The sequence below is a fragment of the Pseudorasbora parva genome, chromosome 11, assembly GCF_024679245.1.
Source record: "Pseudorasbora parva isolate DD20220531a chromosome 11, ASM2467924v1, whole genome shotgun sequence".
In the NCBI taxonomy this organism is placed as follows: domain Eukaryota; kingdom Metazoa; phylum Chordata; class Actinopteri; order Cypriniformes; family Gobionidae; genus Pseudorasbora; species Pseudorasbora parva.
Genome location: NC_090182.1, coordinates 8883805 through 8911499, shown reverse-complemented (window position 1 = coordinate 8911499; position 27695 = coordinate 8883805). Strand labels below are relative to the sequence as shown.

At 36.6% G+C, this 27695-nt stretch overlaps 1 protein-coding gene across 3 annotated transcripts; it reads left to right on the top strand.

The window, feature by feature from the left end:
- The first annotated feature begins 274 nt into the window (after positions 1 to 274).
- fbxw11a (F-box and WD repeat domain containing 11a) lies at positions 275 to 23565 on the top strand. 3 transcript variants are annotated; one of them, XM_067456959.1, is made up of 14 exons: positions 285 to 420; positions 5644 to 5748; positions 7090 to 7158; positions 10232 to 10445; positions 11106 to 11292; positions 14149 to 14239; positions 14366 to 14503; positions 15980 to 16098; positions 18761 to 19010; positions 19695 to 19813; positions 20097 to 20207; positions 20324 to 20402; positions 21517 to 21681; positions 22631 to 23565. In XM_067456959.1, exons 1-13 carry the CDS (start codon positions 382 to 384, stop codon positions 21676 to 21678), a joined length of 1683 nt encoding a protein of 560 aa, XP_067313060.1. In that variant the 5' UTR covers positions 285 to 381; the 3' UTR covers positions 21679 to 21681; positions 22631 to 23565. The 3 variants fall into 3 exon arrangements, with proteins under 3 accessions (XP_067313061.1, XP_067313060.1, XP_067313063.1); XM_067456960.1 differs by lacking the exon at positions 5644 to 5748 and having other exon boundaries at positions 275 to 420; XM_067456962.1 differs by lacking the exon at positions 5644 to 5748 and having other exon boundaries at positions 393 to 454.
- The last annotated feature ends 4130 nt before the right edge of the window (positions 23566 to 27695 follow it).

Genomic DNA, 27695 nt, shown 5'->3' with positions numbered 1-27695 from the left:
ATATATATATATATATATATATATATATATATATATATATGTATATATATATATATATATATATATATATATATATATATATATATATATATATATATATATATATATATTATGTGTGTGCGTGTGTGTGTGTGTGTGTCTGCGTGCGAATTATATTAAATTAATTAGAGAGGAGTAAATAAATAATGTTATACATCTAAGGATGAATTAGCTTTGCAATGAATTTAAATCGAATGCGCTTTGGATCATTATAAGGGACTCTTATTCTGCTCTAGTGTCATTGATTCTCCATGTTTGTATGTGTATGTTGTTCCTCTGTTCACTCGGGTTCACGGACGGGTTTCCATTTTCACGGTTGGATTCAACCAGAACAACAATAATATGGATCCGGACATGGAGGACAAAACCCTGGAGCTGATGGTACGTGAGGACCGACATATAAGACACTGTCTGAGTATGTGATGCTCGTGCTGGTGTGGGTGTTTGTTTGTATTATAATGCAGTATCACGCGGGCTAGAGAGGGAGGAGGACAAAAACACAGCATCGGCCCAAATCGATATAAAACTTATCATATTGTTATCATATTGCGATATAATGGTTTAGTCACTAAACCGACTTTCCGCTCACGATTTGACGAGTATATCGCGTGTGAATGTCGAGGAAGCGTTTGCGTTTCGCCGGAGGATCGGAGCGTCATTGCGGCACCGCTGCGTCATATATCACAGTTTATGCGCTTCATATATCATATACATATTCCCTTGAAGTGTTGTGTATAACGTTACTCTGATCGTGGTCCATATATTACACAATCAATCTTTATATATTAAACAATCTATAGGCGTTTCGTCTGTAGAAGCTCTGCATTATTGAATCATTTTCCTGTTATCATTGTTTCCTGCTTTGTTTCCTGATTTGAAACAATCTGCATTGTAAAAAGCTCTTTATAAATAAAGGTGACATGAGTTGAGCTTCTTATAATGAGCAAGCTATATGCGCTTCTTATATCACAGTCCAAATGGGCTTTATTTAGTAAACAATTTAAATGGACTTCATATATCACAATCTATATGTGCTTCATTTATTAAACAATCTATATGAGCTTCATAAGTCATGTATAGTTTATATGAGCTTCATATACTGTACCACAGTTTATATACACTTTCTATATTAAACAATCTATGCAACTTATATAAAAATATGTGCTTTATTTATATACATTATATGCTCTTAATAACACAGTCTATATGAGCTTTATCTACATGAGCCTCATATATTAACAATCTATATGTGGTTCATATATCATGTATAGTTTATATACTGTACCACAGTCTATGCACTTTATATATTAAACATTCAATATATTCTACCTATATTTTTAAAACATGTATTTGCTTCATATCTATATTCTCTTAATACCACTGTCTATATGAGCTGCTTTATATAGCAATCTATATGAGCCTCATATATTAACAAATGTATATGTGCTTCATATATCATGTAATCTATAGGAGCTTCATATATTAAACAATATATGTGCTTCATATATCACGTGTAGTCTATACAAGCTTCATGTATTAAACAATCTATATGTGCTTCTGACAGTAATATATTAAACAATATGTATGTGCTTTTTATATCATAATCTATAGGAAATTCCTATATTAAACAATATATGTGCTTCACAAACTTCATGTATTAAACAATATATGTGCTTCATACATTAAATCATATATTAAACAATCTACATGTGCTTCATGTCACATCATCTATATGATCTTCATACAATAAACAGTATAATGTTTCATATATCACAGTCTACGCACGCTTCATGTATTAAACAATCTATATGTGCTTCATTAAATTATCTATATGATCTTAATGTATTAAACAATCTATACGTGCTTTATTTATCACATATAGTTTATAAAGCTTCATGTATTAAACAATCTATATGTGCTACATGCATTAATTGATCTATACATTTAACAGTCGTGTTTCATATATTAAATTATCTATATGTGTTTCATATATCACATAGTCTATATGATCTTTATATATAACAATGAGTGTTTATGAGTTTCATATATCATAAAATATGTCTCAATACGCAGTATACAGTCTACACACGTACAGTGCTTGAAGACAGTGTTGTGAAAATTGTTTTATCATATTATATACGCTGAATCCAAATATTTTGTGCTTCATATATCCTACACAACTTTTCATTAACTATGTAAACATTCTAATATATTTTAATAGCACTTATATGTGTCCCATGTCGTCATATACAGTTTTTTGTGGAATATTTATTCTATAGACATTTACTTCATATATATAATACAATGTATATCGTGTTACACAGTGTATACATGCTAATGTGATTATGACATTGACTAAATGACTAATTAGCAATGCTTATATTATTTAGTTTCTAAACTATTTCTACATGTATCATATGTCCCCTAATAAATTAACAGCAGAGTGGAATCTATAAACGATGCACACGTGTGTGTAACCAGCTCAGCCTCTCTAGATCTGTCATGACTATGCTGATGTTCATCTTGGGTCATGTTAGGTTAGGTTTAACAACACCCTCTCTGTTAGGCCAGCTGCCTGGACAAACAGTGCCTGGTTTGTTTTGAATTGGATCTGGAGTTTCTTCTTTTATTACAGGTTTTGGATACAGATTTCTGAATGGTTATTATTAGTCTGTGAACTAATAAGATCTGGGATGGTAAGACGTGAAATGCCCAAATTGACTCACTTCAATTTAAGGATTAAATAACCAATTTGATCTAATTAGCTCAATGTTTCATCATTTTAAATAATATGAATTAATATATGGGTCATATAATGTCAACTCAACCAGAGGTCCCGCCTCGCTGGCTAAACATTGACAGGGAGGCATGTTGTTTTGGTAAAAGGAAACATTTCTAGTTTCAGTATTGTTTGTTCTTCAGACGTTCTTCTTTAAGCACAATAACTATCTGCTGTTTGAAAGTGACCCACGTTTAGTTTTTGAACATTGAAAATGATAAAAATTAAACAATTTGCACATGGAGTCGCATTAGGATCTCCATATCTCTGGGATTGAACCATGTAGAGCCTTTAAAATGAAGATACTTAAAGGTGCACTATGTAGTATTTTGCAGTAAAATATCCAAAAATCACTTGGCCGGTGTTATATATTTTGGCCAGTAGGCCAGTGTTTATATACAGTTGAATACTTACAATATCCCAAATGTTTCCAACTATTTGTATATTATGAGAAAATTGCCATATTAACCAGGGACCCGGGACGTGTCAGCATAGCGTTTGAGCGAGTCTCCTGTCAATCGCGTCATATCTGCGCTACCCTCAAGGTGCAGATCCACTTGTCCGTGCAACACTTCTGTCGTGCTGCGCTCCACTTTATTCCTATGGGTGACGTCAAGCGACTTTAACGCGCCCGCACTGCATTCCGGGAAGGCAGCGCTGCATTTGAAAAAATGCTGCGCATCAAAAAAGCTGACCGATTCCCATCTTTATGCAAATGAATCTGTTGAACGCGACGCAACTATCCAATAGAAGTAGAGCACATGGAGACTGGGGGAAGTCTCTCACGGGTTGTTTGTTTTTCATTCCCCGCTGGCTCAAAAGCACGCCCATAGCAGTAAACTTGAGGAACGCCCATCAACGCAAAAATGAGGGGAAGCGTCACAACATCGCGCTTCAGTTGTGTCGCAAAAGTGAATCTCCACGGTCAGTTTTATTCTGCAGAAGCGCTTTTCTCTTAGCAGTGTGAACATGTCACAGCAAAGCCGAGTGAACGTACAGAGTAACGTCATAATATCATTTTAAACACACTTAAATGATAAACAGAGCTGCTTTACCTTATAATCATGGCCGGAAAAAGCTGAAGTGCGCGCGCTCGGCGACTGTGTCCCGTCATAATAAAAGTCCCGGTGTTCGCGAGTCGTGTGTTTGTATAACAATCCCTCCAGCGGCCGTGCTCAGCTCCACAACACTCGCTCCTGCTCTGCTTTACACTACAGTAACGTTAATAACCGCATCCATGAACATGATTTCTGCCAGAGTCCTATTTTCCACCGGCTGAAGTGAAGACCACATGTCCCAACATACAGCGCTCACACTTGGTGTCATCAAACTACGCCTTTGTTTAGAATAGGCGCCCTCCAGTGGACGGAAAGTTGCATAGTGCACCTTAAAGAAAAGTTTGTTATAACCATAATCTATTAAGAGATCTTTAATACTCTTTGAATTATAGGCATGCAAACTTAGGGCAAAATGCTTTTCCCGTTTTTGAACTGTCTCAATTGGCATAATACAACAAATATTGCTAAAGTCAACAGATTTTACTAATAGACCAACAAATCTCTCTGTAAAAAATAAAATGATGCTGCCATCTATCTAAAGTAATTTTTACCTCCCTGTATCACCCTCCCCCGTTACAAAATAGCAGATTACTCTGCAAATATACTGTACATCCATGAGATTTAATATTATATTAATATTCTCTTTGGCAGTTGTTATCTGGGAATAACATACCGCTGGAATGCGCAATTGACCAATCGCTATCAAGTATTCCACAGAGTCGTGTAATATATTATATTATATTAATAATTATTAAGAAATAAATCATTCTAAATGTCAAAATCAGCATATTCGAATGATTTGTGAAGGATCATGACTGGTAAAAAATACATTATAAATATATTCAAATAGAAAAGTTATTAAATTAAATGATACTATTTTTGATCAAATAAATGCTGAGAGGCTTCTTTCGATTTTTTTTTAATGATTCCAGACTTTGAAAATATATTAATAATTAATAAATACATTTAAATAAAAAACATAATAAAAATGGATTTTTACATTTGACTTCAGATTCCATTGACTGTCATGCACGAATACACACGCTAGTGCATGAATGTCTTGAGTGTGTAAAGTTTGTGTTCACTCTCTTAAGCCGGTTCATATTTCTGAGCACAGAAGGGGAGGGGCTTATGAGGCCACGCCCTCTTCTCAGCTCCGCTCACTCATGATGGTGTGTGTTGCTCTGTGTACAAGTGTGTGTGGGTGTGGGTGTGTGTTGCTCACTGTTGCTCTAATACTATTTTTTTCCCCTCACTCTCCTCACTGACTCTCCTCTTTTCTCTTTTTCACGCTGTTTCACTTGTTCGACCCTCACACTTTTGTTATTTGCATGCGCTTTCTTTTTTTCTGTCTTCTACTTACGTTCATTCTTTTATTTGGTCTTTTTTCCCCTTCCTTGGTTTGCTGTTTCTTTTGTTCTGACTTTTTGTTGGTTTTTATTTGTTTGTTCTTTCTTTTCTTTTTTTACTCTGTTTTGCCTTTCTCTCTCTTTCTCTCTCCCTCTCTTATGGCATATTCCCATTCCGTTTTTACCTTCTACTGTATCGTCTTCTTCTCCTCTCTCGCTCGCTCGCTCGCTCTCTCTCGCTCTCTCTCTCTCGCTCTCTCGCTCTCTCTCTTGCTCTCTCTCTCTCTCTCGCTCTCTCTCTCGCTCTCTCTCTCGCTCTTTCTCTCGCTCTTTCTCTCTCTCGCTCTCTCTCGCTCTCTCTCGCTCTCTCTCGCTCTCTCTCGCTCTCTCTCGCTCTCTCTCTCTCTCTCTCACGCAGTGTTCTTTGCCTCGTTCTGTCTGGCTGGGTTGTTCGTCGGTGGCAGAGAGTCTGTGTGCTCTCAGATGCCTGCAGAGCCTCCCCTCCTCCCGCGCACACAACCAGGTTCTGCTCTTCTCTTCAGTAGCTCCTCTCCTCTCCTCTCCTCTCCTCTCCTCTCCTCTCCTCTCCTCTCCTCTCCTCTCCTCTCCTCTCCTCTCCTCTCCTCTCCTCTCCTCTCCTCTCCTCTCCTCTCCTCTCCTCTCCTCTCCTCTCCTCTCCTCTCCTCTCCTCTCCTCTCCTCTCCTCTCCTCTCCTCTCCTCTCCTCTCCTCTCCTCTCCTCTCCTCTCCTCTCCTCTCCTCTCCTCTCCTCTCCTCTCCTCTCCTCTCCTCTCCTCTCCTCTCCTCTCCTCTCCTCTCCTCTCCTCTCCTCTCCTCTCCTCTGCACTGATCATGTGTCTGTCTGTCTTTGCTTCTTGTCTTCAGATGTGATGAGTGGTTGTGTAATTGGCCTGAATCTTGTGAGGAAATTGAAAAGGAAGTGCAGTTTACCTGCGCAGGAAAGACAGAGTCTGTCTGTCTGCTTTTACCTGTCTCTCTCTCTCTGTCCTCGTGTGTCTTTCTGCTTGCCCGTCTGTGTTATCTTCTGTCTCACTATCTTATATCTGAGAAATCAGATTGAGAAAAACACAAAAGTTTATTAAAATTAAATTGGCTTCGTGTTGAAATAGACAGTAAGTGTTCCACTTGAAGCGGCGCTGCGCAGACCAATCGGGGTGTGTGTTTGATAACGCAAGAACAATTCGAAAGTCTACGGTGCCGTCTGCTCTAATCTCTCTCGTTGTACTTTAAATATTAAATACCTTTCGGGCTGCCCAGCGCCGCTTTAAGTCAAACACACATACTGAACCTGAGGGGAACTGACCGAAACACCAACTGATTCAAACACATTTGATACTTCAAACATAAAGAAATGTGAATATTAGTGAAGAGACTAATATATGTGTGATATTAGTGTCCACGGTGCATGTTTAAGCATGTCTGTTAGTGAGACGTGTGTATTTACGTCAGATTTCATCATTCTTTATCTGTGTTTACTTTTTTAAGGGTGCACATGCATGTACTTGTTTGTTTTCTAACCCGTTTTGTGTGACTAGGACTCACTGTGTGTTTAAACACAGAACTAAGCACGCAATGAGCCGATCGATCCAATTAAAGCAATAGTTCAGCCTTAAATTAAGCTCCTCCCACTCGTGCTCAAGCTCCTCCTCTTCCTCATATTCTGTTCTTTATAAGAATGTTTTTGGAATGTTTTACCCAGAATGCAGCATTCTGAATGGTCTTTAACACCTCTCTCTCTCTCTCTCTCTCTCTCTCTCTCTCTCTCGCTCTCTCTCTCGCTCTCTCTCTCTCTCTCTCTCGCTCTCTCTCTCTCTCTCTCTCTCTCTCTCTCTCTCTCTCTCTAGAACATGACAGTGATGGAGTCACAGAATAACACGGATGACATCTCGCCAAAGAAGACAACAGTGTTCAAGGTTATTTGATTAAAAAAATGAATCAGTGATCCAAGATTTCAGATATCATACCATGATTGACATAATCTTTTATCACCTCAATAGCCCTATTCAGACAGAAATTTCTAGAAAAAAATAGTTTCTCATGAGCATGTATTTGTATTTTGATGTAAGATATTTTCAACATTTACAGGGCGTAATCTGATTTTATTGCAATTTAAATCCAGAATTTCTGAATTTCTTTTTCAGCATAGATAAAAATCAGGGTAATCATTATTAACCAAAACTAAATTACTAAAACTAAATAATTAAACCTTATAAAAATAAAATAAAACTTAACTAAAAAAAGAAAAGAAAATATGATAGCATATCAATGATACTAAAATATCACTGATAAAAATTCCTGATTGAATTACTTGCTGTTTTTTTGTGACAGACACCAAGGTCATGTGGTAATTTAATTGCAGACTGAGGGATCAATTGAAAAGCAAAGTGCAGTAACAGTTGTGCTTAACGGTAATGTGCATGCATTTTAAAAATAGACTTTTACTTCTGTAATGCTGGAAATATTTATGAGAATAATATTACATCACTATGCCACAGCAGTTAGAGCGTGCTGTTAAGAACAAAAAGGAAAAATCACACATTTTTAAAATAAGCCATTGTTATGGCAGCAACAGGTCTGCAATACATTTATAAAACATGTATTATATAGATTTATATAAATTAGGGTTTGCACGACTAATAATTGTATTGGGTCAAAAGTGTTTATCTTATTTAAATAAGAGGTTGAATTAACTTATTTCTGCTCATTTCCAGATTTCAAAATGACATTTATTATTTGGTGAGATACAAAGCAAGACAGAACACTAGTGATCGACCGATATTGATTTTGTTATTACCGATTATTTGCATGTTTTTGTGCCGATAACCGATATCGAACCGATATATACTTATTGTCTTATTTCTGTCTTTTACAATTACAGCAACAGCACTGAACTGAGCTTTTTAAACACTGTAATTTTTGCAGTTTCACTCACTTACATACAGAACAAAAGACATTTACATCAATAAATAATTTTTTTTTTAAATACAGTCCAAAGTCTTATTAACGTTAATGCTGTTTTACCTTTTTATTTATAAATACAGCCATATTAACAACAGGCAAAATGCATTTATAAAGTTTAATGTTTTCAAATGGAGAATATAAATGAGAGTTGAGTCTATCAACTCCCCATAACTATGAGCATAAATATAAGCATTCATTTTAAACTACAGTTTTAAAAGGTTTATGTGTTTAATAGACTAAAGAGTGAATATTCTCTGGATTATGCAAACATTGTAAAAGCTGTTGTATTCGCCGGTTTGTTTATGTCAATCTCATCTAGTAAGGTATCAAAATGAATGTTTGTGTCAGTCTCTGAATTATGCTGGTGACAGGGTGCTGTTTTCATCTCTGCGTTTAATATGATAATAACTCATTTAATAACTCGTATAATAACTCGTCTCGCGGAGATAGGCTTAATAATTCATTTTCACGGAGCTGTAATTAATTCGATGTTTATTATAAAACAACGAATTGTTATATAATGTTAAATGTCATATAGCAGACGTTAATATAATTTAAGGAGTTTTAAACGAGTCGGTCTTGTTTACATGTACAGTGACTAGCCTATGCTGTAACAACAACTCGGTGAGAGTACGGCTGAACGCGACTGAGCATAAACAGAGAGAGAGAAAGAGTTTGGTGCTTTTATTTCTAACATGCTCTCATTCGTGGCGTAATAATTAATTTTCACGGAGCTGTAATTAATTAGATGTTTATTATATAAATGTTATATAGCAGACGTTAATATAATTTAAGGAGTTTTAAACGAGTCGGTCTTGTTTACATGGTGATCTAGCCTATATGCTGGAGCAACAACTCGGTGAGAGAACGGCTGAATGCGACTGAGAATAAACACAGAGAGAAATAAGTTTGGCGCTTTTATTTCCAACATGCTCTCATTCATGACTGTTTTATTTCATTCATGTGAAGTTGCATCTTTATTGTGACATGATGACGGATTACCTGACTGACTCCGTCAGTGAGTTCGTCTTTAGCGCCAAGTTTAAACTACCTATACATATCAACATCTTTTTTGAGGTTATCTCAATTTTGTATAACTGTTATGTTAAACAAAGTTGATTAATTAAGGGATGCAGGTTATTTTACCTCTGAACACAGCTGTTGATAATCTCCCTTCAGACGCAGTCCTTTAATGGTGCGCTTGTATGCAATTCTCAAAACGTCCACAAGATGCCGCCATTTATCGGAAAATCCGATATTACAAAACCGATACCCGATCATGGGAAAATGCTAAAATATCGGGAAAAATTTTGGGAATCCGATATATCGGTCGATCACTACAGAACACCATTTAAAACCATAGCGTATCAATTTTCTTATTACAAAATAGGATATGAATAAATGATGAACATGTGACTGACCACCAGGGTTATTATCATTAACTAAAATGAAAACCTGTAAAACTTTTTGGTTGATTGAATTAAAGCTGAAATAAAGTAAAATATAAATATTAGATGAGAGAAACTATTTTAGTTGCTAAATTTCTCATTTTCATTCAGTTTCATCTCTAAAATTACTAATTGGAAATACAAATTATATGATAAGATAAAATACATTTATTTTATTTTAAAATGTAAACAGAATAAAAAAAACTGAAATTAAAATAAATTAAACCCACATAGCAGAAAAACTATTAAATATTTCCAAAGAACATTAAAGAATTACTTAAAAATATAACTTGAATTAAAATGAAAATATAAAAATAAAACATAACTAAAAATATTAAGAACTATATTACACTGGGTCACCAAACACACTCCTCCATTGTGAATAATCCTCATCTGAGTGCATGATCATCGTTTTATCACTGAGCCATGCAAAATTATTTTTGAGTTCCCCATAAAAATATATAAAAAACATTTGCTGTCCAAATTGGGCCGAAGCCACATACGAAAATAAAGAGAAGAAGTGAGTTTTGGCATGTTTGTGTTCTCCCTTTCACTCAGTCGCTCTCTTGTTGTCCAGAACGGTTCAGTGACGGGTTCGAGGAAGAGGCCGTCTCAAGGGAACTACGAGAAGGAGAAAGATCTGTGCATCCAGCTGTTTGATCAGTGGTCAGAATCTGATCAGGTGGAGTTTGTGGAGCATCTGATCTCACGCATGTGTCATTACCAGCACGGCCATATAAACTCGTACCTTAAACCCATGTTACAGAGAGACTTCATCACCGCGTTGCCAGGTAACTAAACGCATGCACGCGTGCCTCAAACATTGGCTATAACAAATCCTCCAACTCCAACACATGCATTAGCAGAGTCAGAAATGTGATGGTCGGCGTGCAGCCAGAACCGCCCACTTAGATCACTTACACAGACATCTGATAACATGTACTGCAGCTCGTTTGTTTGCTTGTTTTTTATGTGATGTTTAGGTTTTATAGATTTATAATAATAAAGTACATGCAATAACCAAAAACTGACAATAAAGGGGTTCTACAGACATTGACTTTGTGCCCAGTAATAAAGTAATAAGAATATAAATAAGGATTATTTTACAGTCATAATATAAAGTTGAGGTGTTCAGTTTACATGCACCTTGCAGAATCTGCTAAATGAATATGAATCTCAACAACAACAAATTGCTTTTTGCCCATTACTGCCCCGAATAAGCACATTACTGGCTTATTCGGGGCAGTAATAAATAAAAACAAAACATTTTTTATTTATTTTCAACATTTCTCCAAGGTGTATATAAACCTGTGATCTATGCAACTGTATCATTCCATGAATCAGAATATCATGTTGACTTATGACGTCAGTTTGAAACTTGCAGTTTTGAGGAAGGCCTTCCTCCGTGTAGGATCCCTGCGCTGCATTACCGTGACTCTCTCTGTTTCTAGCTCAGGGTCTGGATCACATAGCGGAGAACATCCTGTCGTTTCTAGACGCTCGTTCTCTGTGCTCAGCTGAGCTGGTCTGTCGAGAATGGCAGCGGGTCATATCGGACGGGATGCTCTGGAAGAAGCTTATCGAGAGGATGGTGCGCACAGACCCGCTGTGGAAAGGCCTGTCAGAGCGGCATCAGTGGTAAAATCACACATGGAGAATGTCATTCACACTGTTAAGCTTGAACGCATATGTGTAAAACTGCATTCTTTGCTTGAACTCTTTGTTGTCATTGTACAAGACAAGTACAATGAATTATTAATCAATTTTATATTTTTATATTTTTAAGTGTTGGGTTCAGCAACACAAATATTTGACATATTATATATACTAATACTACCAATATACTAAGTGCCTTTAAAAGCAGCTTCTCAAAGCACTGTACACAAAATAAGCAATACATAGCTCAAAGTAACATCAACAAACAAATGCTAGTTTAAAAAAATGTCATATGAGAGAGTTCACCCAAAAAGAGAGCTATCGGATTTCATCAAAAATATCTTAATTTGTGTTGTGAAGATGACAAAGGTCTTACAGGTTTGGAGTGACATGAGGGTGAGCAATTAAAAACCACTCTTTTATTTTGGGTTGAGCTAACCCATTAAGTCAAGCTTTAAAAATGTCATAGGTCTAAGCTCAGGGAATTCTATTTAATAGTTCAAGAGGCAGAGAATTCCTCTTGAAGATAAGATATGAAGACAAAGCCCTGTCACACATAGATCTTAAGTGTGTTTGAGCAACAACCAACAAGTTGGATCGTGAAGAGCGCAATCTACAGTTTGGGGTATAAGACAATTCAGATAATATCCTGGACCCAGTCAAGATCCTGACGGCCGAGTTTTATACATATTACACTTTGTTTAGTGTGGATTTAAAAATGCCAGTTAAAAGGGCATTACATAAATCTATCCGAGAGATAGGGAAATGATCAGCTTTTCAGCTACAGAAAAATTATTGCATATGATGCAATCTTGCTTCATTTCTGAGGTGTTTTAACTGTACTCTGAACAAAAGAATCAAATGAAAGATTAGCATCAAAACTAACTCCAAAGTTCCTCACTTAACTTGAGTCGCAAAACAGATCCATCAACAGTCAGTGATATAGCTTTGGAAATTTGATGACGGGAAGGAACCAATGAGCATAACTTCTGTTTTTTACCACTGTTCAGACACAATAAATTATTACTCATCCATATTTTTATCTCAGAAATACATCCCGAGAGAAAACCAACATTAGGGTTTTCACCAGATTTTGAGTGTAAATAAATCTGTGTAAAAATGTAACAAAAGTAGTGACAGAGAATTATTAAAGTGTAAAGGGCCCAAGACTGATCCCTGGGAACAACAAAGAGGGCTAATCTCAGACCTGGAGTCTGTTCTTCGTACCTCACTTAATGCATCTGAGATGGTTTGTCAGATCCTAGATCTTCTAATCGTGATAACTGATCTCTGGCTAATTTGGCTCTTCAAATAAATTTGCGGATTGGATTAAAAATATCTGGATTAAGTTATCTAAGGTTCCTGCGCTTTCTTGTGTTCACCGAAGAGGGTAGATGCATCGATACTCAAAACCACGGTCAGCGATGCAGTGATTGGCTGGAGTCAAGACAACGTAATGACATACAATTTAAAAAAGCCACTTGACAAAAAACTGGAAAAATAAAAAATAAAAAACCCACAAATTTCTACGACCAAGACACTCCAGAAAAAACGACCAAACCAACATAAACGTTATATACGATTACTAGATTTTATATATATATATATATATATATATATATATATATATATATATATATATATATATATATATATATATATATATATATATGTATGTTAAAAACATCATTCCCATTTATTTAGATTCACAATTTTATAGTATTTGTACACCCTTTACATTTTTATTTCAATGTTGTAATTAGCAATTAATTACATTTTTAAGTCAATGTGAAACATATTTGTTATGTGAAAGCATTAATTAAAGTTTCTTAAGGGTCAGGATCAAGTTATCTGCATCTCTTGTGCTGCATCAAGCCATCCCATAATACCCATCATCACTCAAATTAATGCACGGCTCAGAGTAACATTACAGCATGTGCGTAAGACGCCTATAAAATTATAAAATAATTATTCCATCATCTCTTAATCAAGTGGCTGTGTGTATAGTATTATACACCTTTTACACAACATTAAAAAAGCGTCTGCCAAATGTATAAATGTAAATGTAAACAATCCGAGATCAAGCCAAATCGTCAACAATCAAATCCAGCTAACTGAGTTAGCGACGTACGAAAAACGGACCCCTGTACTAGTCACCCATAGAAACGAACTGTGAATGGTATAGTACATTTTATTTTTTTATTTTTTTACTTTAGTACTTCAACTTAAACTAAACCAACTTGGCAACTAGCTGAAATAAAGTAAGTTTAAGTTTTTATATTTAATTTTGTTTCATTTAATGTTTTTTATTTATTATTATTTTATTTCAAGTTAGAAAAATGTGTTTATTGCTTTATTTTTACCCTATGTGGTAAATGTGGTATAGATTATATATATTTATATATATATATATATATATATATATATTAGTAATTCATTGAATTATTGAAAATGAATGCACACCCACCGTCAATAATTGAACAGTTTGTTGTTATCGGCTTTAAAAACAATTTTTGTTGACTGTAGTAGTACAAATTTGATCACTTCCTGTAGAAATATGACATCCGTGCATCGATATAAATCATAATTAGTGCTGACAAAACAAGAAATGCATGTGAAGATTGTCAACCCTGTGAAATTATTAATAGAAACTTTTAGTATTTAATGTTTGTGTGTAAAATATGAGTTGAGAATATTAAGCTTCAAATGAATGTGGAATTTCACATTCAATTTCACAATGTCTTGATGAATTTCAGTTTCATTTGGGTCGTTTAAATGGGTTTCTGCTCTGCTTGTGTCTGATTGGTGTTTTCTTTTGTTTGTTTTTTTTGTCTCCAGGGAGAAATATTTATTTAAGAACCGAACAAACGAGGTCCCACCCAATTCATACTACCATTCACTCTATCCCAAAATTATACAGGACATTGAGGTGAGCATCCATCCTGACACTTGTTCATTTTTTCAGTGGTTAGTTTATCCATTTGTTAATCCAAATTACAATCTCATCCATCCACTCATTATCATTCATTCAACCGGTCTCCCATTTTGTCTCTAGACTATTGAGGCGAACTGGCGTTGTGGGCGACACAATCTTCAGCGGATTCAGTGCCGGTCAGAGAACAGTAAAGGTGTTTACTGCCTCCAGTACGACGACGACAAGATCATCAGCGGCCTACGAGACAACTCCATTAAAGTACTTGTCTTGACATGTCTTTCTATCTGTATGTCTGTTGTTGTCTGTTGTTGCAACAGTTAGTTTCTGGAAGTGGAAAAACTCTATTCATATAAAAGTTGATTTTAATAATAAATATTGCACGTATTTGCTTCTGTTGAAGTGGTTAGCCCACATTGTTATTGTGTTTAAAAGCAGAATTGGTGGTGAAAAGCTAGAAAATTCCAACAATCAGAGTCGAAACAAGCGAAACGCATCAAAAGATCTCATTAGCGCCACCCACTCACATGAAGCACGGCAAATTAATGTAATTTAGTCAGTCTCCCTTTGCTCTCAAAATACTTTAATATTTGAATATGTATGCATATTTTGCAATAAACTTAAAATATATATATTTATTTTTATATATATATATATATATATATATATATATATATATATATATATATATATATATATATATATATATATATATATATATATGTATGTATGTATGTGTGTATATATATATAATATAATATTATATATATATAATTATACATTTTAAATTTTAAATGAGTAGTTTCATACTTCATTTTATTTTTTATTTGATTATTCTGTTTGCAGTGCTTTATGGTTCTTCCCCTCACTGACAGAACGATGAATCGAAAAAAAGTAGAAATTCAGTTGTACCATCAGATGTGTATCATTATGTTGAGCTACTTCGCTGATGCATTGTGACACATGAACACTCATACAGACAGTAGCTCGCACATCATGAAGATCGCGTGTGCAGAGAGGGGCACAGAAACTCATTGTCTTCTCTGTCCTGTGATTTATCACTAAAGTAGCTTATAGCATATATTTTTCTACTTTTGAAGTAACTACATAGAATGCATAGCTTCACAATTAATAAAGAGATGGTATGACTAATTCACACGCAATCTCCCGTTCATTAATGCATTCAAATAACTACTCTTATGGTGCTAATAAAAAAAAAAAAAGAAATAAGAAATATCCCACCTTTAATAGTCAAGCATATTTACAGTACATACCCTTGCTAGTGAACTATGAGGGTAAAAAAAAAAACATGTGAAGCAAAAAACAAATTTCATTAATCGTAATCGAGGTAGAGTGTTCAATTCATTAAGGTTTTGATTTTAGGTCATATCGTCCAGCTATATTTGTGCCTTTGTATTTTTGTCTGAATTTCAAATACTTTTTTGCTTCAAATCAAAGTTTGTAATAATGTGATGATTCACCTTGTAGCTGTTTGGTTTGGTTCATGGCTTATAATGCTTTAACAAAGACTTTTCTTTAAGACCCCTATTAAAAAAAATATTATGAAAAAAAAACATTCTGGAACCAACGACGCTAAAAAAAGTGGGCCGGCACTGTTGCATTCTATTACATAGTCGAGGGGGAGGGGCTATTAGACTCCAATGTTGAATGACAAAATAACAATATTTCTAGACTACACACGTAGTTGAGTTAATTTGTGACTTCTGTCTCTCTCAGATCTGGGACAAACAGTCTCTGGAGTGTCTGAAGGTTCTGACGGGTCACACTGGCTCAGTTCTGTGTCTGCAGTATGATGAAAGAGTCATAGTGACGGGCTCGTCTGATTCTACTGTCAGGTACGCACACACACATATTACAGTTAGATTTTGAAGGCATTCTGTCAATATACAACACCGTTCAATTGTTTTGGGGTCAATAAGATCTTTTTTTTTTTTATCAGAATCAAAAAAAGCTTTGTTGCCAAGTGGGCTTGCACACTCAAGGAATTGTTATTGGTACTGAAGCTTCTAGTGTAAGCATACACTTACAAAAAGAAACCGCAATACAAATTTAAGAAAAAAGTATAAAAACTATAAAAGTATAAAGACACTACAGGTGCTGGTCATAAAATTAGAATATCATCAAAAAGTTGATTTATTTCACTAATTCCTTTCAAAAAGTGAAACTTGTATATTATATTCATTCATTACACACAGACTATTAATTTAAATGTTTTATTTCTTTTAAATTTGATGATTATAACTGAAAACTAAGGGAAATCCCAAATTCAGTATCTCAGAAAATTAGAATATTGTGAAAAGGTTCAATATTGAAGACACCTGGCGCCACACTTTAATCAGCTAACTAACTTAAAACACCTGCAAAGGCCTTTAAATGGTCTCTCAGTCTATTTCTGTAGGCTACACAATCATGGGGAAGACTGATGACTTGACAGTTATCCAAAAGACAACCATTGACACCTTACACAAGGAGGGCAAGACACAAAAGGTCATTGCAAAAGAGGCTGGCTGTTCACAGAGCTCTGTGTCCAAGCGCAATAGAGAGGCGAAGGGAAGGAAAAGATGTGGTAGAAAAAAAGTGTATAAGCAATAGGGATAACCGCACCCTGGAGAAGATTGTGAAAAAAAAACATTCAAAAATGTGGGGGAGATTCATAAAGAGTGGACTGCAGCTGGAGTCAGTGCTTCAAGAACCACTACGCACAGACGTATGCAAGACATGGGTTTCAGCTGTGGCATTCCTTGTGTCAAGCCACTCTTGAACAACAGAAACCGTCAGAAGCGTGTCGTCTGGGCTAAAGACAAAAAGGATTCCTGAGTGGTCCAATGTTATGTTCTCTGATGAAAGTAAATTTTGCATTTCCTTTGGAAATCAGGGACCCAGAGTCTGGAGGAAGAGAGGAGAGGCACAGAGTCCACGTTGCTTGAGGTCCGGTGTAAAGTTTCGACAGTCAGTGATGGTTTGGGGTGCCATGCCATCTGCTGGTGTTGGTCCACTGTGTTTTCTGAGGTCCAAGGGCAATGCAGCTGTATACCAGGAAGTTTTAGAGCACTTCATGCTTTCTGCTGCTGACCAACTTTATGGAGATGCAGATTTAATTTTCCAACAGGACTTGGCACCTCAACGCTACACAGTGCCAAAGCAACCAGTACCTGGTTTAAGGAACATAGTATCCCTGTTCTTAATTGGCCAGCAAACTCGCCTGACCTTCTATGGAGTATTGTGAAGAGGAAGATGCGATATGCCAGACCCAACAATGCTGAAGAGCTGAAGGCCACTATCAGAGCAACCTGGGCTCTCATAACACCTGAGCAGAGCCACAGACTGATCGACTCCATGCCACACCGCATTGCTGCAGTAATTCAGGCAAAAGGAGCCCCGACTAAGTATTGAGTGCTGTACATGCTCATAGTTTTCAGTTGGCCAACATTTCAAAAAATCCTTTCTTTGTATTGGTCTAAGTAATATTCAAATTTTCTGAGATACTGAATTTGGGATTTTCCTTAATTCAGTTATAATCATCAAAATGAAAAGAAATAAACATTTTATCATTTCAGTCTGTGTGGATAATATATATCATTGTATCGTGTAATGAATGAATATAATATGTAAGTTTCACTTTTTGAATGGAATTAGTGAAATAAATTTTTTTTGATGATATTTTAATTATATGACCAGCACCTATATATATATATATATATATATATATATATATATATATATATATATATATATATATATATATATATATATATATATATATATATATATATATAGATTAGAAAATGAGTTTAAAATGTTTCACACACACTGCTTCCCTCCAGCTGAATAATGACCTCACTTCCCTAGCAACTGTTTAAAGCTCCATCCGGAGTTCTGTCATCTTTTCCAGCGCAAGTATGTGTGTGCTTCTCTCTCACCTGTGAGAGTTTCGGGTAGCAAGCTCCACAGCTGCATAAATCAGGTTTACCTCACTCCGAGTGGAAGCGCAAACGGCCGGACGTTTAACACCTGGAAAAAGGAAACGGCTTTGTAATGTGATCGTGTTTAAAGAGCATTAACACATCAGTTGGCAGTGTTCAGCTCGAGCAGGATGTTTCAGCTGCTGGTGAGGTCGTTCGCATGTCATTTATGGTCCAGTTTGTTTTAACAACAGCTATGCCGAAAGAGCGCAGCAGTTATTACAGGAGATATTTACTACTCCCAAACATGCTGAAAAATTGTGAGGAAATCTGTTATTCCTTCAGCTTGTTTTGTTTTAAGCTCATTTTGAGCAAATTTAATTTGACTATATATTTGATATAATAAATACAGCCTTGGTGAGCAGCAGAGACTTCTTTTCAAAAAACAAAATAAATCCTGAACAGAAGTGTAGATCAGTGGAAATGGCTATGTTATTTTGTAGCTTAGTTATAATAACCAGTAGTCTCAGTGGTGCACAAGCTCACGTTCTCTTCATAACGTGTACTAATCTGTAATATTTTCTGTCTCTGTCAGGGTGTGGGACGTTGGTTCTGGTGAGGTTCTCAACACTCTGATCCATCATAACGAGGCGGTATTGCACCTTCGCTTCTGTAATGGCCTCATGGTGACGTGTTCGAAAGATCGCTCCATCGCCGTGTGGGACATGGCGTCCGCCACCGACATCAGTCTGCGGCGCGTGCTCGTGGGTCACCGCGCTGCCGTCAACGTGGTGGACTTTGACGACAAATACATCGTCTCTGCATCTGGAGACAGAACCATAAAAGTAAGCGAGTGGTAGTGGTCAGTGGGTGGGCGGGGCTTTGCTGGTGGGTGAGTGGCAGATTTAGATAAGAGACATTTTTTACATTTTACATAAAACATTTTTTATGTAAAGGAACAATCTACCCACATAGCAAATGTTTTCTGGTTCAGCTCCGGGCCACATAACCACTTTTCCCTTTGCCCAAATACAGCAAATAATGACGGCCCTGAAGTGGCCCAGAACTGAATTACAGACAAGGGTCACACATGGACCATAACTGGCCCGAATCTCAGCCAGTTAATCACCCTTAAATGGCCCTGAGCTGGGCCAAAACAGGTTTTATTATCGGTACCAATTCTCAGCCTCAAGTTAACCATATCTACACCACCCTCTGACCAGAAACCCCAAAACTGAGCCAGCCTAATCTTACTCAAGCCATGATGTGAACAAGTCACAAGAAAAATCAATTTTCAAAATTTGTTTATTTAACAATCATGCAAAAAAAAAAAAGACAGCCAGAGTTGTGTACCATGAACAACATTTTTCACAAACTTGTTTACACGTGAGAACACACTAACTCTCAACACTGCGAGAATACACCACAAAGAACCATAAAAGTGAGTGGGTGGAAGTGGTCAGTGGGTGGGCGGGGCTTTAGCGGTGGGTGATTGACAGATGGAGATAAAAGAGACTGTGTGTCTGCAGGTATGGAGCACAAGCACATGTGAGTTTGTACGGACACTTAACGGTCACAAGCGTGGCATCGCCTGCCTTCAGTACAGAGACAGACTTGTGGTCAGCGGCTCCTCGGACAACACCATCAGGTGAGAGAGTGTGAATGTGTCTCTCTGTAAACTTACTGTATGCTATACAGTTGAACTGTGTTTTGTCTTTATTGTGTTTTTGAAATAATTTCAATAAATTCAATTTTTTTTTAAGTTCAAAAGAACAGTATTTGACCTAGATCTCTTGTAACATAATATATATCTTTACTGTTACTTTTGACCAATTTAATGCATCCTAATGACCCTAAACGTATCATTGTTTTCAAATACATCAGTCCCCACTACAAAACAAGTGTGTGTGTGTGTGTGTGTGTGTTTTCAGACTATGGGACATCGAGTGTGGTGCTTGTCTGCGTGTGCTGGAGGGTCACGAGGAGCTTGTGCGCTGCATCAGATTCGACAACAAGAGGATCGTGAGCGGAGCGTATGATGGGTGAATACACACACTCAGTCACAGCACCATCTGTTTCTGACAGGCCGTTCTTCTGTCAGCCTGGTTAATATCGAGCACCCATAACTCACCCGCACATTCTCTCTGTTCCTCTGCAGGAAAATTAAAGTTTGGGATTTACAGGCAGCTCTGGATCCTCGGGCCCCTGCCAGCACATTATGTCTGCGCACACTCGTGGTGTGTGTGTGTGAATAAAATAATTCCATTATTATATTTATACAGTAAATAGTTGAATTTATGTTTTGTAAAATGTCTCTCTACCTGGTTTGTATGGAAGCTTGTTTCCACCACGGAAACAATTTAAAAGACGATTCTGACTTTATATCTCAAAATTCAGACTTTTTCCCTCACAGTAGCTAGTTTATAACTGACAAATCTGACTTTTAAATCTCACAGTTCTGACTTTTTTCTCTCACAATAGCTATGTTATTTCTGGCTTTTTTTCTCACAGTTCTGACTTTTCTCGCAGTTGTGAAAAAATTTCAGAATTGTGAGAGAAGTCTCAGGTACCTTTTTTATTTTTTTTCAGTGGTGGAAACAAGCTTCCATAGGTTTGCCATATTCCTATTGATACATTTTTTGTTGATATGCAAGTCAGTTTCATAAATGATAAACAGCCACAAGAGGTCACTGCAGGTTTATTTATACTGCTAATTACCTCAAACTGTTTGAAATGATCATTTAGTTAATCTTTATGGACATTAATGTAAAACAGAATTTGTTATTCTCAAATTAACTGTCACCCAGTGCTACTTTGAAGCTAATTTGTGAAACAACAGGCTACTAGAAATACTAGTAGTCAAGCCAGAAACTTGTGGGAACATGATGATGTCTGAATTGGCGAATCAATTATTTTTCAAACATTCAAACTAAGGATTCCTTGATATACGAGTTAAGAAACTTTGAAACAAACTGATTCACTGAAGGTATAGGATTCCTGTATACACCATTAAATAGTATAGCTAGAAATCTGATCATTTTAGTGAATCAAGTTGTTTCAAATAACTAGTCCCTGTGCTTTTAAAACTAGTACTTCAAGTAGCTGATAGCTTGGCAAACTAGCATCAAAGTAACTTCCCCAAACCAAAGTGACACCTCATTTAAAAATTGTGAATTCTGTTTTCCATATATTTTCATATAGGTTAACTAAGTGATTATTTCAACAGCGCTGCTGCGTTTACTCCCCAACACCGGACTCACCGTTTCTGACAAACCTCTGGAGTGTATTTGCGTGTGCGTACTGTGTTTTTGTGTTCTTTTAAGTGTGTGTTTTCATGGCAACCTCTCGCAGGAGCATTCTGGGCGTGTGTTCCGACTGCAGTTTGATGAGTTCCAGATTATTAGCAGTTCCCATGATGACACAATCCTTATTTGGGACTTCCTGAATGTCTCCACCAATGGACAGTCAGATGGGCGATCGCCCTCACGGACATATACGTACGTCTCCAGATAGCAGGTACACGCGCTGCCCAGAGTTTTCAACAATTCACCAGCTTTTTATAACATTATGTATTCTGGTACTTCTGTGGAGATAATCAGACCACCAAATGTATTTATTTTTTCTGTCCATGATTCTGTTTAGTTTTCATTTATATTATATTGTTTATTATAGGTATTATATTATATTATATTTAAACTATACCATTTTATGATGTAAAATAAATGTTGTTTTTTTCAACACTTTTCCTCTATAATTCTGTTTCATTTTGTTTATATTGTAGTGGTTATTATAGTCACAATTTATTTTTCATTCCTTTGAAATTTTAGTTATTTCAAAAGAATTCAAAATATTTAAATATGTATTAATAAAAAACTTTTTTCGTCTATAATTCTTTGCAGTTAGACAAAAAAGACCACATGACTTAGTTTTTGTTTATTATAATAATTGTATTATGATTTTAAAATGATTACATTAAATGCTAAAAAATGGTATCTGTACATATTGTGATGTTATAGCTGCAGTTACATTTTTTGTCTTTTTGCCAATTAATTTCTTATTCTTTTGTAAGTTTATTTATTTAAAGTCTCTTTGTCTATGATACTATTTAGTTCTAGTTTTGTGAATGATTGAGGTAACATTACAGTTTGTAAAAAATATTCTTGCTCCATCCTTTATCTTTACTCAAAGTAGTTAGAATGACATACAATTTACATTAATAGACACAGTTTTATGTAATACTGCAGCCCACAGCTGATTTACAGCAGTATTTCAGTAAGACGGTAGTAACATGAGTTAGGCATTAGATACCTACAAAGTATGAAACACAAACACATTGTATATAGCACAGCGTCTTAGAACTGGCTACACTCTACATCCATAAAAGGGGCACTTTAAATGTATTTTTCATACTTTTAGACATGTATTTGTTTTTTGTTTTCATGGTCTATCTGTCTCTCCCTTCCAGGTGCCTCTTCTATGTGCCAGTGTGTCCTGGTAGAGCTGAGAGCTGATTGGTTGTTGGCCGTGTCCGTCACAGAATGATGCTTGGCGATCCGGCTCCTCTTCTCTGTCTGGCTGTAAACTTTAACACACACAAACAAATACAAACCTACACAGATCCATGCTTTGCCAAACACACAGATACACGTTGCACTAAAGATTCAAAACACTTGCACCATTGGGTTTCAGAACTGTTCTGCTTTATCTAGTGAGGAAAGGAAGCACAATCTCACACACACACACACCGCTTCAAAATGTATCTGTACTATCATTGCTGCTCAAATAACCTGAAAATCAATGATCTCATAAACAAAAGCTCTACACTACTAACAGCTCATGTCCACATAAGGATCACTCTGTTATGGAGAAGCTGGGATTCTAGGAATGACATATGGATGATGGACGGGTAAATGGACACGGATGAATGAACCAGGAAAGACTTTACGATCTGCTATGCGCGAGAGAAAGAGACTCAGAAAGTAGCAAACTCTCGCAGAAGTAAAAGAAATGAGGCTGGTGATGGTTAAGGACGTCTGCCGCCTTTTCCGCCCACTCGTTCTTCAGGACCAGGGACACACTTGTTTTTCAGGACGGCGGTGTGGAGCGCAGGTCCGTCAGACTCCGCATGCATGACTGTCTGCTCTGAGGCCTCTTTCCCTTTTGTCTTGAGTTTTTTTTTTTTATGATTTAGTTTTTCTATTTAATTTGCCTCCTCATCTCTTCAGTCTGGTTCTGCTAGGCATTGTATGTCACTCAATGTCTGGTTTCTTTTTCTCTCTGCCTGCTTGCTCATCGAGGGCTGAATCTAGTTGTAAACAGAATTGTCTTGCCAGATTGTGTTGTATATTAAAAAAAGAGTTTTTTAAGAAAAAAATATTGTGAATAAAGTACTTGACCATGGTTGATGTATCGGTCGTGTGTATGTCTAAGGTCTGAAACTCTACACAAGAGGACAAATGTTTATGAACTGGATTTCACTTGATTGTGGTCCAAAATTGCATTCGAATGCAATTGCATATTCGTCTATAGTCAGATATTCTCTTTCAGATCAACTACTGTCATGGCCGAGCAGCGGTGTGTAGAGAAGCAGGTTAGTTCAAGTTAATTAAGCTGTTAACCCTACCTGAATAAGAAGTCAGATAAGGAAACGATCACCTTGAATACTCCGGTTTGTTACTTTCAATGTAACTCAACTTGTGTATGACCTTGGATGAATTTGTACAACTTTTTGGCCAAGCTTTTCTGTAGAGTATGTTTTAGTGTTAAATTTAGTATCAATGATGTACTATTATAGTTGTTAATGGCAGGGTTGCCAACTTTTAAGTTTAGGTTGGAGTGAGATTTTTTGAGGGCCGGGGGGGGGGGGGGGGGGGGGTAATGCTTTTGATCTTGATTCAGTATCAGTTTATATCTAGTATATATACTGTACATAATAATATGTAGCGTCTGTGGTCTCTTACAATGAGGATCAAAGAGGAACCCAATGTTGATTGTAAAAAGGGGGGGATAGCTTGTAGCCGCATGTAAATTAAGAGCCACGCCACAGAGTCTGGGGGAAGTGACAACTTCGGCAGTTTTACGACCCCGTCAAAATAACACAGGCCCTGATCGGGTCACACGACTCGAACCCTGTTTCCCCCCCCCTTTTCATTCCCCAGACCGAAAGGCGCCAAGGCTCCTGTCAATACACAAGGACTCACGAGCACACACACACATTCCTTATGAAGCTTTAATTAAGACTATTCTAGACTGTATACGAGGTAGCTTGGTGTGTATATGCATGCTCCTTGACTCAGGCCTACTCAGTCATGGCATAGAAACAATGTAAGCTCATTTTAAATGCTTGTATTCCTGTGTAAAATTGTATCTCTGTTTTAATATCTCCCAGCCATAAGGTGTTTGATATCTAAATATTCCTATTTCTTTGACTTACTCAACGATGCACAAAATGGGATTGTGAAATGTATCATTAATATGTTTAGCCGACTTGGGAGTAAAACCATACAAAATCAACACCCCTTTACGACACCTCAGGAACATGCAAAATAGGCCATAAAATGAGACAAAGAGAACTTTTCCCGCTACCGAATTCACCCTCTGGATTGGGTGAATTAGCCAGAAGGGGGCGTGGATTAATTCTCTTAAAAGACCAGTGGAGACCACAAACTCCCTCTTGACTCCCCTCTTCGCTTCTGAAACTTCTTCCCGGCTTGACTTCTGAAACTCTCCTCTGAACTCTTCTCTTCTGGAAACTCCTCTTCAAGAAACTCCGTTTCTACAATCCGGTCTTCAACAATCCTTTGTTCCTCGTTCCATCAACTTACTAGCCACGGGCTACTTCAGGAGGTAGACCCGAAACGCCGCTAAAGGAAAACTACGTCACCTCCCGACCTCGGAGAGAACTACCTAAGACGCAGACATATACACACACACACAAGCGAGAAGCCAAAACGAAACCAAAAGAAATGCAAGTATTCTTCTTCTTATAAAATTTAAACTGCTGTAAAGAAGGTGTGTATTGTCCCGTTGGGACAAGCTCCGTGAAGGTCGTAGTGGTTGAACTGAAGGAAAGTTGTGTTTTTACCTCTAAATGCTTTGTCCCATCTCTCTCTTTTATCTCTCTCTAATTTCATTCTATTCATTATTCTCTTTTATGTATTCTTTCGTTAATACCTACATGTCTACTTTCTTGATGCATATTTAGTGTGTACTCTCTGTGTGAATCGTAGTGTTATTTTTAGTCTGTGTTTATTAAACCTCCGAAAAGACATTTAATGAGTTGGGTCTGTTGTTCTCCCACATACACAAAGTCAATGAAACTTGCGATCTAAGTTACCTAACTGCTTATGCTACTATGTTAGTAAAGTAAACTGTATGACCATTTGAAATATTGAACTTATCCTGATCAGTAAAGTTAATGTTTCTTATGCGCTCGTAAAGCAGTGATCCCTTATGGAGAATTGAGTTGAAAAGTCTATAACTAATTTGGTGGACGAACTTAGTAGGATAATTTCAAGCAATTTCATAAAGGGTTACTTGTATTTAATTAAACAATTTTCCCTATCGGGAAATTTTTAATACGTAATGAATGACGGGCAAATTATATTCATAAATTCATGAATATTGAATATTGAACCCCTTTTGAGTTAATTATTCCCCGAGACATTAAACTCATTAGTCGTTGTTGTTACATGTATTTGGTGGAGGATGCGGGCAAGTTTCAAACGTTTGTGTATGTGTGAATGATATTCATATTCTATTCATTGTGTATTTTTGAGGTATTAATAACCTGCACGCGCGTTTTTGTTTCGTTTTGTTTTGGTGTTGTTTGGTGAATTATGAACGGTACGCGCAAGGCGAACCCAAGCATAAACAGATGCTGAGAAATGTTGAAGTAGCCGGATTATATTAATAAAAATCCGCGTGATCTCCGAAACCCCCTGCAGCCGTAGGCGCAATAGGTTTTATCCGCGTGATTTCCAAACAAATGTATTGTAGGAAACCCATACATTTGACTCGAGCAATATATTATGTGTTCCATCAAAATAATGAGATTTTGATGATGTCTGTAGACACGTACGTTGCGTTATCCCGCTTGATCTGAACTACAAAAAGTTTCTATCTGTGCGGAAGATTGGGACAGGACGAGACTCTCCTGTACAATATAAGGGGCCTCAGAATAATTATTATATCGTTAAGATAAATGATAACTCCTGGTTTAAGTCTGGCTTAGCTAACCAAAGACTTGAGACCTAAAACATTTGAATCAGAGATGCTGAAAACCGTCAGCCATATTGATAAATGTCTATTGGAGTCCATGTAAAATGCGTGAATAGGCAGACGGAAAATTCCTGCGTTCACCCGTTTTGTTAGTCGTGCATCTAGAGCACCAGTCATTTGTAAGTGATCTGCAAAAGCCAGTAAAGTGCAGAACGCGAGGGCGACTCAGAAATTGCAACGCCGCTTGCAAACCGCCAGAGGGCGACTCAGAAATTGCAACGCCGCTTGCAAACCGCCAGAGGGCGACTCAAGAATTGCAACGCCGCTTGCAACCCGCCAGAGGGCGACTCTAGAACCAGACAAAGCCATCTGGTGAGCATTTCCGCCTAACTAACTCTAGTCTAGGGCGGGCGCAATAGCGCCATCGTGTGGATAAATTCGGATAGTTTCACTCTCCGTCATTTGATTCTGCCTTAACAAAATAAGTTTGAGCCTATAAATTGTTTATTGCTTACTGTTGTACACAGTTTCATTTATACAATTTTTCTAACAACAACCAAGTCTCCTTTCTCGCTGATTAAACACCCTTATTCGAATTTGAAGTTTAAAAAGAAACATAACTTCCTCTAACTCAAAGTGAAATTAGGTTTAAGTCACACAGTCCAATTGGAAGGAAGGACGCCACCGTGTGGTTATACCCTGTTAAGTCAGCGCAACACTAAATCACTACTCCCTTTCTGATTAATTCTTTTATTTGGATAACTCCCACTTAGAGATTAATCGTTATAGGATAAGATTTTTGATTGGCTTTCTTTTATTTGATTTTCCTTACAGGCTTATTTAAATTTCATTTAAACTTGCTTTGAATTTAATTTGGATTAAGTTGAGCTTCTAATTCTTTTATTTTATTTTATTTTATTTATAATTTTATTTTAATTTTTAATTTTAATTTTTAATTTTAATTAATTTTTTTTTTATTAAATTTTTATTTTTATTTTTATTTTTCTCTGCAAAAGTTTTTCTGTTCCCCTCCCATTGGGAATAAAGCTCAGTCTGGTAATTACAAACGGTATCAAAAGTGCTTTTTGTTTTATCATTACTTGACAGAAACTTTTGCCTTTTTCTAAATTGCTCTTGATATTTAATCTTCCACGTAAGCGACCTCAATTCACCCCGGATGAGCTAAATGGGATAACCCATAGTACAAGCCGAATTTTAGTATATCTTGAGCATTAAGCCTATTAATTTTCCCTAACACTCCCGGCGCGCACGCTGACATTCCTTTCATTACAGACCAATTCATCTTGTGT